This window comes from Dipodomys merriami, unplaced genomic scaffold (genome assembly GCF_024711535.1).
Source record: "Dipodomys merriami isolate MVZ:Mamm:240054 unplaced genomic scaffold, mDipMer1.0.p SCAF_1, whole genome shotgun sequence".
NCBI lineage: Eukaryota > Metazoa > Chordata > Mammalia > Rodentia > Heteromyidae > Dipodomys > Dipodomys merriami.
This window is the reverse complement of record NW_027202270.1, coordinates 125,413,760-125,428,268: the sequence shown is the minus strand read 5'-3', so window position 1 is coordinate 125,428,268 and position 14,509 is coordinate 125,413,760. Positions and strand designations below refer to the sequence as shown.

The 14,509-nt window shown below is 47.4% G+C and overlaps 2 protein-coding genes across 6 annotated transcripts in view; one reads left to right on the top strand and one right to left on the bottom strand.

Moving 5' to 3' along the window:
- The window catches only part of Pomt2 (protein O-mannosyltransferase 2), a 43,284-nt gene extending 42,290 nt beyond the window's left edge, over positions 1-994 (bottom strand). Inside the window, exon 1 of the mRNA XM_070028975.1 lies at positions 693-994. Coding sequence (XP_069885076.1) covers positions 693-928 — 236 coding nt within the window. The 5' untranslated portion in view covers positions 929-994. The remainder of the gene's footprint in view (positions 1-692) is intronic.
- A 231-nt stretch (positions 995-1,225) lies between these two features.
- Gstz1 (glutathione S-transferase zeta 1) lies at positions 1,226-13,973 on the top strand. Of its 5 annotated transcripts, none has more exons than XM_070028932.1 (9): positions 1,226-1,341; positions 5,704-5,755; positions 7,375-7,442; positions 7,990-8,070; positions 8,378-8,503; positions 10,559-10,634; positions 11,185-11,237; positions 11,952-12,001; positions 12,879-13,973. In XM_070028932.1, exons 1-9 carry the CDS (start codon positions 1,327-1,329, stop codon positions 13,003-13,005), a joined length of 648 nt encoding a protein of 215 aa, XP_069885033.1. In that variant the 5' UTR covers positions 1,226-1,326; the 3' UTR covers positions 13,006-13,973. The 5 variants fall into 5 exon arrangements, with proteins under 5 accessions (XP_069885033.1, XP_069885044.1, XP_069885023.1 ...); XM_070028922.1 differs by lacking the exon at positions 1,226-1,341 and adding an exon at positions 5,390-5,438; XM_070028943.1 differs by lacking the exons at positions 1,226-1,341; positions 7,375-7,442 and adding an exon at positions 1,550-1,640.
- Positions 13,974-14,509: the final 536 nt, after the last annotated feature.

Below are 14,509 nucleotides of genomic sequence, written 5' to 3'. Positions count from 1 at the left end.
ATCACTTATTGGCTAGACAAAACAAAACAAAACAAAAAACCTATTTTCAGATTGTATGAAACCCTCCTTCCTTCCAGCTGGTACTAAAGTTACAAAGTAACTTAGCTAAGCTAATGACATGTGATCAAGCCTCAACGCAGCATTTGTGTCATACCAAAATAATACAAACACTTTCAAGAGAATAATTTTCTCCTCACAAGAAAGAAGCGTTTCTGTTTTCAGAAACCCTTGTCAGCATCCCTTACCTCCCCCCGCCCCCGACACCCAAACTGCCCTTGTTCTTGGGGATGAAAGTATATAGTTAGGAATTTTCCAATCGATTTGATGTCTGAAAAAGTCCTGCAGACGAGGATCTCAGGTCTTGGGAAATTCTGAGCCAAGAACTTCCAATTCTCTTCAGAAAGTTCAAAGCACCATTAAGAGACACACTTAGAGCCAGGTCAGACCGTGAGCATGACCTGCAAGACAATACTACTTCTTCGGACCCTGAGAGTTCCATTGCTCGGCCAAGGAAAGCCATTCCACGGAGAGGACCTCGCTGGAAGATCAACCACTCAAAACCTCAGTTTCCCCAACAGGACCATCCGCCCCCTCCGGTGAATCCCGCCCTCTCCAGGCCCTCAGGCCAATCAGAGGGAGGCGTCCTTCCTCCTGGTTGCCATGGTGCCCGCCGAGCACCGCGCTCCACTCACCAGATGTGCGGCGGCTGGTCCAGACGGTGGAAGCGGGTGGCGAAGGACAGCAGCGTCACCAGAGCCAGCAGGGCCCACTGGCCGGCCGCTTCCAAGCGCCGCCAGCTCTGGGCAGGCGGTTTGGGGCTTCGCGCTGCAGCCTCGGCGGCCACGTCCCGAACTGCGGCCCTGGAAGCCTGAGGCCCGCAGCGGCCCTGTCGAGCCCGCAGCTCGCACCCGACCAGGCCTCCCGCCATGGTCCGAGGGGTCCTCCCCTGCCTCAGAATCGCCCTCCGGCCCGCAAGCTCTGGCCAGCCCCCCCGCCAAGTGGTCACCCGAGGGCGGTTCAGGGTGCCCTGGGAGATGTAGTTCCCTCTGTTGCCCGCGGGCGGGGCGGGAAGTGTGGCGGACGCCGGAGCCGCTACAAGGCGGCCAGAGGCGCATAGCATAATGGGAGGACCCAAGAACGCGAGAACCGGAAGACCCGAATCCCTCGAGGAACTACAACTCCCAGCAGCTCCCGGGGTGGGGCGGAGTCAGCCGGAAACTAGCGAAGCCCACCCACCCCGAAAGTCTCGCCTCTCCGGCATCTCCCTAAGCCTCAGTCGCGAGCGCTAACTTTCGTAGCAGGAGGAGGGGTGGCCCGACGTGCGACATGCAAGCCGGGAAGGTCGGTACTAAGCATCTGGGGAGGAGAGTTGGCTGGATAGGAACGCAAAGAACCGCCTGGGGAGGGCTGAGCCAGGCAGGAGTGCACTGCTTTCCCCTACCCTGGTTCCACTGAAGACCACAGGTTCCCAGCGTGCAGCGCGCGGCCGCCACTAAGATCGGGGAGCTGTGCGCAAGCGCGCCGCCTGCTGAGGCCTGTGAAAGCGCCGACCTCGTAGGTCTAGGTGTGTGCATGATAAAGAGCCTCGGAGGCCTTGGGACACAGTGACACTCACTACTCAGTGATCGTCTTCACCTGAGGTAGCTTCGTGCGCTCGTCTCCGGTTTTCCCTAGAACCATTGAATTAACCTCTAGAGAAAGGTATTGAGGATATGTTTAACAAGCTGGTTCCATAGTTTCGTGCACAGTAGTTTGAGAAGCGCTGTCACGGCTCCTAAGGAAGGTGGTATCCTCAGATGGGACTTCACATGGGATTTTAGAAGTCATGGCGTGTGTAAGAAATGGTTTTAAAAACCGCTGGAGCTATAGTGTGGGGGTAAAGTGCTTATTTAGGATGCAGGAAACTTGGGCTCGATTCCCATCATCATGGCAAAATAAAACATTTCAGATTAATCAGAATGAAGATTGGACTTGAATGAACTGGATACTGTTTGGTCTTAAAATTTAGCTCTGTAAGTGCGAAAAGGCTATGGGGATAGTTTACCGGAGATTCATTGGTGATGTCTCTTTCCTTGCTGGGTTCACCTGCAGTTATCTGTCATTCAAAAATACTACATGGAGGGCTGGAAAGCTCAGTGGTAGAGCGCTTGCCTTTCATGTATGAGACCCTGGGTTCGATTCCTTACCACCACATAAGCAGAAAAAGCCAGAAGTAGCACTGTGGCTCAAGTGGTAGAGCGCTAGCCTTGAGCTGAAGAGCTCAGGGACAGCGCCCAGGCCCAGAGTTCAGTCCCCATGACCCACAAAAAAAAAAGAAAAAAATAAGAAAAAAAATACTACATGGAAAGCCAGGCTCCAGTGGCTCAAGCCAGTAATCCTACTACCCAGGAGGCTGAGATTCAAAGCCAGCTCAAGCAGGAAAGGCCCTGAGATTCTTACCTCTATTTAACCACCAAAATTGCCAAAAGTGGTAGCATGCTAGTTTTGAGCAGAAAAGCTTAAGAACAGCACCCAGATCCTGAGTTCAAGCCCCAGTACCCACACACACACACACACACAATTTAATGACTCGAAAATTTCCAGAAATGAACAACACAAGCCTAAGTATGATGAAATCTTAAAGGACACAAAAAAATCATGCCTTTGTCCAGCATAGCCATGCTAGACACACCACTGGCCTGTTAGTCACTTAGCTGTTTTGATGATCAGATGACCTGTCAAGTTATAAACCCCTGGTGATTGTCCTAATGAAGCCAAAATCTAGGCAAGGACTCCTAAGTGGTAATGACTGGAAACTTTTTCCTGGGTCTTGGTGTGTGTGTGTAGGTCCTAGAGCTTGAACTCAGGGCCTGGATGCTACCCCTGAATATGTGTGTGTGTGTGTGTACCCCTGAATGTGTGTGTGTGTGTGTGTGTGTGTGTGTGTACAGGACCTAGAGCTTGAACTCAGGGCCTGGATGCTACCCCTGAGTGTGTGTGTGTGTGTGTGTGTGTGTGTGTGTGTGTGTGTGTGTGTGTGTGTGTGTATGTGTGTGTGTGTGTGTGTACACAGGTCCTAGAGCTTGAACTCAGGGCCTGGATGCTACTCCTGAGCTGTTTTGCTCAAGCATTCATAGCACTTGAACCACAGTTCTACTTCTGCCTTGTTTGGTAGTTTACTGAAGATATGACTCCCAGAGACTTTCTTTCCTGGGCTGGTTTTGAACCTTAGTCCTCAGATCCAGGTGTGAGCCATCAATGCCAGGTAAACATCCTGATTTTTAAATGTTGGCAAGTGAAACCTTTTAAAATATAGACACTCCCTTACTTCTGATGGGGTTATTCTGTTAAAGCCATTCGCTGTTGAAAAGATTGTTAAGTGAAAAATTATTATTTTTAAAGGCCAGCACTGGTGTGTAACCTTAGAGGATTGCGGTTTAAAGCCAGCTAGGATAGTAATGTCTGTGAAACTCTTATCTCCAGTTAACCACCAAATACCAGAAGTGAAGCTGAGGCTCAAGTGGTAGATTGTTAGCCCTGAGCAAAATTCTATGGGACAGAGCGCAGGCCCTGAGATCAAGCCCAAATACTGGTTTAAAAATTGTTTTTTTTTTTTTTTTTAATTAAAAATGTAGTACATTTAACCTGGTAATTTTCATGACTTAAACTAGCTTACCTTAACATGCTCAGAATATCTACATTAGCCTACAGTTGTATACAATGATCTCAGACAACAACTAGTTAATGATAAAGTGTTGAAAAATCTCATGTATACACTTCTTTGTTCAATCCAGGATATTGTATGGTTGCATGTGCTAAGCAAGTATTCGGAGCTATACCCTAAGACCCACAGATGGGCATTTTGTAGACATGATGGGCTATAAGTCATAAGATATAATATGCAAACATCACTGGCAGCACAGTATATTGTAGATAAGCCATTTCCTCTTGTGGTCAGTCCCATTATATAACTGAGACTCACAGCTGCAACCCAGCATTTTAAGGGAGCATTATAGCATAGGAAAAGATAAACATTGAGACTTTGAAGTATAGTTTCTAAACTGAATGTGTATCACTTTGGACTTTCATAAAGTCAAATAAGAGTTGAACCATTGTAAGTTAGGGGCCACTTGTACTGTGTAGACTACACAGAAAACCTGAGGGTCAGACAGGACCTCTGCAAAGAGCTTGCAGCCTTGCCTTTGGCTGGCTGGAAGTCAGGAGGCACTCTGGAGTGGGAGGAGGAGAATTCTGAGGTATCATGATCAAGCTGTTTCAGAAACAAATGTACTGTGTCTTTCCCCAATGTCAGAATTAATTGAGTAACAATCCAATGGAAGAGCACTGGACCCGTAAATGGACACATTAAATTGTAACCTCCTTGTGCAACCTTTTGGAATTTGTGAAAATAAGATATATATGTAAAATAAACACGATAAATCCACAAGTTACATAATTTTATTCACTTTAATTCAAGTACTATTGAGTTCATTTGTAGTTGCGAGCCATTGGCTGACTCATTACACTTCACACAGTAATATACAAAAAATGATAAGAAAGGACTAACGAGACTGCACAGAGAGTGTGCTGCTATAGACACAAAACGTCTCTGTGGGGAACCAGATAAAACTGCAGGCACAGAGTTGTTCAGAGTACAGTTATCAAGTGCAGGTCTGGGTGGCAGGCCATTTCAGGTGTCAACTCAGTGAGCTTTGTGCCATGGGGAGAAGAAATGGCACTTTCGCTGGAGTTCAGGGTGGAGACAAAGGTCTTTCACTTTGGCAGTTTTCCTACATAAGGCTTGTGACTGGTGACTGGTATCGGCCATGTCTTAGTCTTGGGGTTTCTTCTTTTATGCCTCACGTAAGAGGGTTCTATCTGGGGTGATTAAGAAATCCATGTCTTTAGGGTCTCCACTATGGTTTTATATGTATGGATTTAAATTTTCATTGATATAAAATATGAGTTCATATCATGTGGTGTGCTGGTAGATGGTAGTTTACAAGGTGAGGTGTTTGTCTATTGTGACACTTAAATACTCAAAATTGGAGTTGGGTGGGGGTAATTAGAATCCCTAGTCTTTCTGCCATCATTTAGGGCAAGCAGGCTATGGAAGTTAGAGTTATCCCAGGTACACAAGCTAGCTGTTCTATGGGTGCAAGACCCCCAGGTGTAACAACTCCTAGCCCACTCCACCACCAAACTGCTGCCTCTAAGCCAGGCCACAATGTCTGCACAGGCTACTACCAAACCTGTCTACACCAGGAGCATATCACACCCTCCCTGAAGTTGGAGACGTGCCCTGTTCAAGTGCCAAAGTTCTGGGTAGCCCAGTTTCACTATTGGCTCATGGGTTCTGCCCCTCAGGGTTCCTCCCCCTACCCCACAGCCAGATGAAAGGAGACTGTGCTTGGGAGGCTAAAGGTCACTCACATAGCACCATGTCTGCTTCTGGGAAGGTAAGGTGGGCACTTCCAGGCTGCTGCCTTCCTTGAGTGCAATTTGAACCTCAGAAACTCATGCCAGCACAATCAAGAGCTGGGAGGGACCTTCTATAACTCTCAGGGTCTCTGAACCAGACAGTCTGATACAGGCCTGAGGAAAGAGGCCTGGAACAATCTGAGCCCCTAGCCTGGGGGCTGGTCCTTATTTGTCTCCAGGCCCCTGAAGCTGGATACCTACTGAGGCTGAGTTCATATATGCACTTGTCCTCTCTCTCCTCAGCCCATCCTCTACTCCTATTTCCGAAGCTCCTGCTCATGGAGAGTTCGAATTGGTAAGTAAGAACTGAACTCCTGGGATAGGTGGGATGGGTAGGATAGGATGGAGAACCATCGGTGTAAAGCTGGCCTGGGACAGAAGGGGTTCTCTGTTAGGTAGGACTTAGTTCTTAACAACTAGCATCTCTAGACTTCTGAGCGCCCATCCCCAAATAGCACCTCCATGTAGGAAATCCAGCAAGAGAACTATGAGGCAGAAGGGTTATTTTTCTTGTCAGACTGTCACTTTTCCCTGCACTGCTCTCCAAAGCCCCTCAGCAACCATGCCTAGAGCAGGGTCACAAAATCCAAAGGTCCCTGGTAACCAGTTGGGGAACAGCTGGCCTCCCTCAATTCTTATCTGACAAATTAAATGGAACTGGTCTGTGAAGACTACAGAGCTTTTAGGGAAGCCAAAACTAGGTCCCTCTAGTGTAGACCTCATCTGACCCTCCCTTCTCTAAAATAAAGTGACATCCACAGTCATAGAAGCACTGGTGCCCAGTGCTTTGCTTTTGTGATTTCCTTGCAACCTCCATGACCCTGGAGGAAGGACTGTTGTCTCCATTGTACAACAGGTAGACAGGCAGAGAAAGGTTAAATAACTTACCTACCATCTTGCAGCTACTAAGAGGTAGAGTTAAAATCTGAACCCTGTAGTATGGTACCACCCTCTGGGTTTGGTTTGGTTTGACTGAATTTGGTGATAGGAATAGAACTCAGGATCTCCTGCATGCTAAGGACTTGCTCTTTCACTGAGCTGCAACCTCAGCCAATTTGTGCTTTTAACTTCAGGGCACAGATCCAAGGTTACACAATTTGCAAATGAATGTGATGAAATTGGAACCCAACATTGCCTGCCTCCAGACCCTGACCCTAAATATAAAGCCACCATCCCACAGCTCCATGACTGGGATTTGCAGGAACACTGAGTGTGGGAGAAACTTGCCTCCAAGAAGACATCCCGATTGCCAGCTCACACCTGTAATCCTAGTTACTCAAAAGGATTAAGCTTCAAAGCCAGGCTTGGCAAGAAAATTAATCTCCAATTAACCACCAAAAAGCTGCAAGTGGAACTCTGGCTGAAGTGATAGAGTACTAGCTTTGGGTAAAATAAGTTCAGAGACAGTGCCTAAGGCCCTGCGTTCAAACCCCAGTACTAGCACCAAAAAACAAAAACAAAAAAAACACCCATTCTCTTAGATCCTCTGCTCTGGCTGAGTCAGGAGCCACTGTAGTAGGAGCCTTCCCTCTGGGCTCCAACCACATTCCCTCTGCATGATGGAGGTAGTCAGAGCATCCCAGGTTCTCCTCATACTGTGACACATCCCATCATCTACTCACCTAGTTCCTTTCCAGAGACCAGACATCATCATGTTTCAACAGCCAAGTGTGCATGTGCACACACACCTGAGGTCTCTACTGGGTCCATCCCAAGCCCTTTACCCTTACCTTGCTACAGAAGGGAGAAAAACTGACCCCTGGAGTCACCTTCTTTAGAGAGGAGACAGTACCAAGCTGGGCACTAACCACCCAGGAGTGTAGAAAAACCACCCCCTCAGCAACTGTACCCAGGAAGATTGCCTTGGGAGTTTTAGTACAGCTATCTCCTACTCCTATCTTTGGACTCTTATAGCCCTGGCCTTGAAAGGCATCAACTATGAGACAGTACCCATCAATCTCATAAAGGATGGGGGACAACAGGTAAGGAAGCTTTTCCCAGACCAAGATGTGAGAATTGGATCTCAGCGAGGAGCTAGGTAAGGAGGTCTGCCCTCAAGAAGTAAACCTATGTGATATTTTCTCTTTGGCTGGGAGAGGATGCTTCTATTTCTCCCTTGTGAGACAAGGTGGCAAGCTGCCTAGCAAATAGGAACTATGGAAAGGCTCAGGTTCTAGGCTCAGCTATAATCTGGGCACTCCAATCCCTGACTACATTAGGGCGGGCAGCAAGTGGGTCCTTGCCCCCTACTGGGTCCTCTTGATGACTGGCTAGGGTAGGAGTTGTCTTGGGGACTACAATGTGACATGAAGGGGAAAATGATAGCCAGGCTCTTGGGATGAAGCCCATAGTTCAGTGGCCGCTGGGGTCTGGAATACTTCACAGATCCCCCAGAGATTAACTTGAGAGGTATGCCTTCTCCATGGAAAGGAGTTATGGATGGATGTCAGTCATAGGCAAAGGCTTGCCTTACTCAGCAATCTACTGCGCAAGCCAGGTTACCCAACTGACCCAACCTTGTCTCCATAGTTTTCTGAGGAATTTGAGGCACTGAATCCCATGAAGCAGGTGCCAGCCCTGAAGATTGATGGAATCATCATTGGCCAGTCAGTGAGTACAGGACTCCTGGGAGACCCCTGGTGGGAGCAGAGCTGTGAATAAGAGATCCTGATATCATATAGTAGGGTCTCAATGCATATTTCTTCAGAGGAAGAGAGAGATAAGTTGCTTAGGGAGTTTATAGTAATCCAAGTTCTGCAGAACAAGGTCCAAAAAGGCTTGACAGTGCTTAAGCTGAAAAGGGTAAGGAGTAGATGATGGTGATTCCATTGGAGGAGGAGGAGGAGATTGCTGGACTTGTCTGCTCTAGTTCAGAAGTCCCATGCCTTCTCTTTGCTTCAATCTCCCCTGTGGACAGCTGGCCATCATTGAGTACCTGGAGGAAACTCGGCCCACTCCACGTCTCCTGCCTCAGGACCCAAAGAAGAAGGCAAGTGTGCGCATGATTTCTGACCTCATCAGTAGTGGCATCCAGCCCTTACAGGTGAGCCCTTACAAGTGTATCCCTCTCACATTCATCTCCATTCAGATTGTGAGGTGTCCAGAGAAGGATGTCCAGTAAAGGTGTCCAGACTCATGGTGGGAGCAATTGGTTTCTGGCTGCATTCTGAGAAACCTTGTGTGTCCAAGGACACATCTAGAGATGTTCTAGGTGGGGAGGGGCTGAGCAAGCTCAGAGCTAGGCCTGCAGCATTTAACTAATTTGTTCAATCACATACAGGCACACTTAGTTTCACTGTACTTTCCTTCATTTCCTGCATATTGCATTTTCAAATTGAAGATTTGGGGAAATCCTTCACTGAGAAAGTCTAGTGACATATTCCCAACAGATGATTATTAGCAGGTGTGTGTCTGTGTGTGTGTGTCTGTGTGTGTCCGTGTGTGTGTGTGTGTGTGCCTGTGTGTTTGCCTGTGTGTGTGTCTTGGCGATACTATTGGTTCAGGGCCTTGTATTTGCTGGGCAGGCATCTGACCACTTGAACCATGCCTCTAGTCCTTTTCTCTTTTGAGTAGGGTCTAGCATTTATGATTAGGCTGGCCTGGATCATGACCTTCATGATCAAAGATCCTTGTGATCTTTTTGCCTAGACAGGCCTTGATTTTCTTCCCCCCCTGGCCCCCAACCCCATCTCTGCCTCTCAAGTAGCTATGATTACAGACTTGAGTCACCATGCCTGGTGACTGTAATTCCAGCTACTTGGGACACTTAGGTAGGAGGTCCAAGGGAAAAGAACTAGACCCTATCTGAAAAACAAATTGAAGCAAAAGACCTGGAGTATGTGGCTCAGATAGTAGAACAAGTTAGAATTCTAACAAGTTAGAATCCTCAGTACCACATAAATAAAAGACACATAAGTAAAAGATAGTACATTTTTCTTAGACTTATGCCACTGCATACTTAGTACCACAGTGTAGGGTGAACAAATCGTTGATGAATACTCTGGAACCAAAAATTTCATGTGGTTTGTTTTATTACCATCATCTAGAACTAAGCCACAATCTCTGAAGTACATCTATATGATGAAAAAAAATTTTTTTCACTAGTAAAACAGAAAAGCAGTACTTAAAACCATTTATGTTCTAATTCTGACTTTGAAAGATATAGTGACTTTACCAGATAACACAGCAGGTAGGATCAAGCCCAGGACTCCTGTATACACATTTCCACTTCTATCTCATCTCTTTTTTTTTGCCAGTCCTGTAGCTTGAACTGGGGGGCTGGGCACTATCCCTGAGCTTCTTTTTCTCAAGGCTAGCACTCTACCACTTGAGCCACAGCACCACCTCCAACTTTTTGTTTTTGTGGTACTGAGGAATCGAACTCAAGGCTTCATGCATGCTAGGCAAGCACTCTACCACTAAGCCACATTCCTAGCCCCGCATCTTTTGGTTTTAACAAAAGGGAGCCGGGTGCCAGTGATTCATGCCTATAATCCTAGCTACTCAGGAGGCTGAGATCTGAGGATCCTGGTTCAAAGCCAGCCTGGGCAGGAAAGTCCATGAGGCTCTTATCTCAATAAACCACCAGAAAACTGGAAATGGCGCTGTGGCTCAAGTGGTAGAGCACTAGCCTTGAGCTGAAGAGCTCAGGGACAGTACCCAGTCCCGAGTTCAAGCCCCACAACCAACCAAAAAAAGGGAGGGGGTGGGGGGGTGGGGAGAATTGCACTAGAGTGAAAACCTTTAGAAATCAGTCCTTCCTCATCCCAGTCCTATCTTGTGTTACATTCAGTCTGGTCATAAGGACCCAAGTAAGGGACAGGCATTGGGTGTGGGACAAATAGGCCTCAGGCTATGTGGCCATAGCAACTTCCTGTGTCCTTACTCTTACACATGGCTGCCAGAATGACTGGCTTTCAGACTAACTATAGCACCTGGTGGAGTAACTGCCAGATAGCTACTTCCCTGCAACTTCAGGGCCCTGTTAGGTAGGAAAGGTGGAATTGAGCCTAGGCAGACCAGAACTGAGCTTCCCTGAGGGAGGTTGCCTGAGGGGCTGACTCTCAAAGCCATCAAAGGTTTTTCTTTGGCTGCACAGAACCTGTCTGTCCTGAAGCAGATGGGAGATAACCCACAACCCTGGGCCCAGAAGGTCATCATTTCTGGCTTTGATGGTGAGTTTCCACTTGCTGAGCTCTTAGAGCTATCACCCTTGCACACAGAGCACTGAGCATCTGCAACCTCCCAGACTGCTTTGGTCTTGATAGTGGCACAGAGAAGAGCAAAGCTGGGTAGACATCTAAGCATAGTACCAGGATATAGTACTTCTGGGAGCCTCAGTCTGAAGGCCCGTGTCTCTACAGAGCTGGATAAGGGCTCTTGCTTCTGCTTTCCTGTCCACCCCAACCAAGAAATCAAGACCACTGTGAAATCAAGCTCCCCAGTGTGAAAGCTGCAATCTTGGCCAGATATAGGTCTGATATACTCTTGTCTACTCATGCCTTGTAAAGGGAATGGGTGCCTGGGCTTGAGGCCCCAGGAGAAACATGAGTTTGTCCCCAAGTACTCTCTTTCGGCCTAGCTGCCATATTCTCACGAGCACCCATGCCCTAACCTGTCACTTCAATAGCTGCCCATTTTGTACCTATGGAAGCCAAGTCCCAGGAAGGCTGGTGTTCCCTTCCTGTGCCCAGAGTGAGATGATTTCCTTTGGCCTCCCCACAGCTCTGGAGAAGATTCTGCAGAGCACAGCGGGGAAGTACTGTGTTGGAGACGAGGTAAGTGTTCTTTGTCTTGCCCACAGCAATCTCCTCCCTCATGATGATCTTGAGCTTCCATTTTCTTTACTTATACTCAACCATCTCCTCCTCCTTCTCTGGGCAGGCAGAATGTAGAACTTTCTGAGGAGACACTTACAGGGTGGCATGGGATCTTCTTTAGATTTCTGTGCCAGTCAGGGAACTACACAGCCCATTAATGCCTCCCAAGCTTCTTGAAGAGGAAGCATAGGGTATCCAAGTTGAAAGACTGCACCTCTGAGATGATGAGGTGGTTAAGGCATCAGCTGAGGGGTTAGACTAGATGTTTTCCATCTCACCCAATTCTGAGATTGAAGGTTCAGTGTCTTTGCCTTGGCAGGCCTTGGACCTCTGGTTGTTCTAGTTCCTGGGGCCTTGAGGTATTGCCTCCCTTTTGGGAATTCTCACTAAGTACCTGGCAATGGTAACTTTAATGAACATACTGACATCCAGCATAATGCTCCCATCTTCTCTGACCCACAGAGATGATTGTCAAGGGGACTGGAGCATGGTCTTAGAGAAGCTCTAGCTCTGGGGTAGAGAGAGGCAGGCCAAGAGGAGTGGTAGGAGGGATGGTAGAGACGGTGGCGGAGCCAGAGCAGATGGAAAGGCTAGTTTAAATAGGCACACCTAGCCTGGCCAGTGAGTCTGGGGTGCTCACCTTGACACAAACTCATCCAACCCCCTTTTCAGGTGTCCATGGCTGATCTGTGCTTAGTGCCCCAGGTGGCCAATGCTGAAAGGTAAAGACTTCATCTTCCACCCTTCTTTCTGGTTCCCCCTTAGTTAGGTCTCCCATTTCAGCTACTGAGGTAGCATCCAAGCATACCTTTCCTCAGTTGGCCAAGGAACACCCTGGCCTGGACCACAGAGGGTAGAAGAAAACAATGAAATGCCTCTAACCATGCTTCCTGCCACCCAGGTGACCCTGGGTAGACTGGATCCTTGCTTCTGAGAGGAGGCAGCTTAACTGGCAGATGTGATATATCTGTTCCTTCCACTGGTCCTTCAATACTGTATAAGTTTACACCACCCCATGGAAGGTATCATGCCTCAAAGTAGGGCTATTGAAATGCATGGCAGGTTCCCTCCTCTAAGAATATTATGACATGAAGAGATACCATCTATAATGCTTGGCACTGGGCTTTACACATGGCAGTTAAAAAAGGAGGCGTAGCCAGGCACAGGTGGCTCACGCCTATAATCCTAGCTACTCAGGAGGCTGAGATCTGAGGATCATGGTTCAAAGCCAGCCCAAGCAGGAAAGTCCATGAGACTCTTTATCTCCAATAAACCACTAGAAAACCCAAGTGGCGCTGTGGCTCAAGCAGTAGAGCGCTTGCCTTGAACTGAAGAGCGCAGGGACGGCACCCAAGCCGAGTTCAAACCCCACAACCAACCAAAAAAAAAAAAAAAAAGAGTAGGTAACTCTCCAAATGATACTGCACTACATCTACCCATTCCCAGAGAGCTACTTCTGAATAAGGCTCCTTCCTTATCCTTCCCTAGCCAGCCCCATAAACACTGTCTGGTCACTGCCTCTCTGTTACCCTTACTACCCACAGGGAAGTCTCTCTCTTTCCCTAAAACCTTGGCTTAAAAGGTACTTCTCTGCCATAGGTTCAATGTGGACCTCACTCCCTACCCTACCATCAACCATATCAACAAGACACTGCTGGCTTTGGAGGCCTTCCAAGTGTCTCACCCCTCTCGGCAGCCGGACACACCTACCGAACTGAGGGCCTAGCTCCCACCCTCTGCCCCACTGATAAAGGGATAGAGAGTGGCTCATGACAGATACTGGGTGGGCTGAACAGGTCTGGAAACCAGTGAGTCCTAACTGGGGAGACAGGAGACTTGAAGTCTAACTTGGATCTGCTTTCTTCCTGAACTACATCTTCCCTTAGTCCTCTCATCAGTTGCATGTCAGGAAGAGGGTGGGCAGAAATGTTAGTTATGTACATCACAGCAAAGAACGTGAAAATGATGTGAGAATATCATTGGATTAAAATGCCTGGCAGAATTGACCAAAGTACCTTAAGAGACCTTGCCCTCTTCTTACTGAATCTGACTCCAGAAAATGTTTCACACTAGAATTTGGTCTGAAGCTGAAAGTCAGACCTCCAGCTTGTTATTATTTAGCTAGGTTTCAGAAGATAATCCTTCCCTTCTAGCTGGGATTTGTAGCTGGAATCCTCATGTCAGGACTCAGTAGAGAAAGTCATTCAGCAACTTGTCCATCTTGTAGCAGGCCTGGCTACTGGACAGAAATAACTCTGAAGCCTGCCTGAGAAAATCAGAAGGATCCAGGAAGGAAACAGAAAGCAGGAAAGAAGGTATCCACTGACTAGCTGAGATCCTAGGGCTAGGAATAGTACTGTTTGTTGCTAAGTTTTTCCCTCTAACATTCAAGCAAGTTGGCCCTCTCAACCCAGGCCTTTATTTTCAGGGACAGCATTCTCTCTATCAGTCCCAATATTGGACACTTTGGATAAATCTAGTCATGAATAATTATACTTCCCCCCATAGGTATTTTGAACACTTATTGAACAACAGACAATGATTTATAATGTATTACTCTGAGGTAGGGAGGGGAAGAAGGGTAGGCGTCAAACCTTCATGCTTGCAGTGCTCAAGCAGAGCCCAAACTATCCCTTTGTTGTGGGGAGAGTGGGTTAGCTTCTGGGGGTGAAATAAAATGTTATATGACCCACACTGGGATTTCATTTCTTCCTTATATGGTCTGTGTACCTCATTCAACTAGAAGCCATTTTTTTCAGACCAATTCCAGGGCACCTAGTTCTCCCTCCCTTCCTAGGTTCCTTAGTATCCTCACCTCTCCTTTATGACCTAGATTCCAAATGGGCTACTCTTTTTTTCCCAAAGGCAGAAAAAAGCTGAGGGTAAATGAGATAACATAACAATGAGTGAAATTCAGTGGTACTTCTTGTCCTCCATTGTTACCACATGAACTCTTTTCCTAAATTACTCCAGGTGCAGATAAGGTTCACTTGGTCTCTTCAGAGGGAGCGTTTACTTGGTAAAAGACTAATCTTCCCTGTAAGCAGGAGTAATCAACTTTTGATTTAGATATCTGAAAGTAAAGGTGATTAGAACTCCTGTGGATTTTCTTTTCTTTTGGTCGGCTTGAACTCGGCCTGGACACTGTCCCTCAGCTCTTCAGCTCAAGGCTAGCACTCTACCACTTGAGCCACACCTCCACTTCCGGCTTTTTCTGCTTATGTGATGCT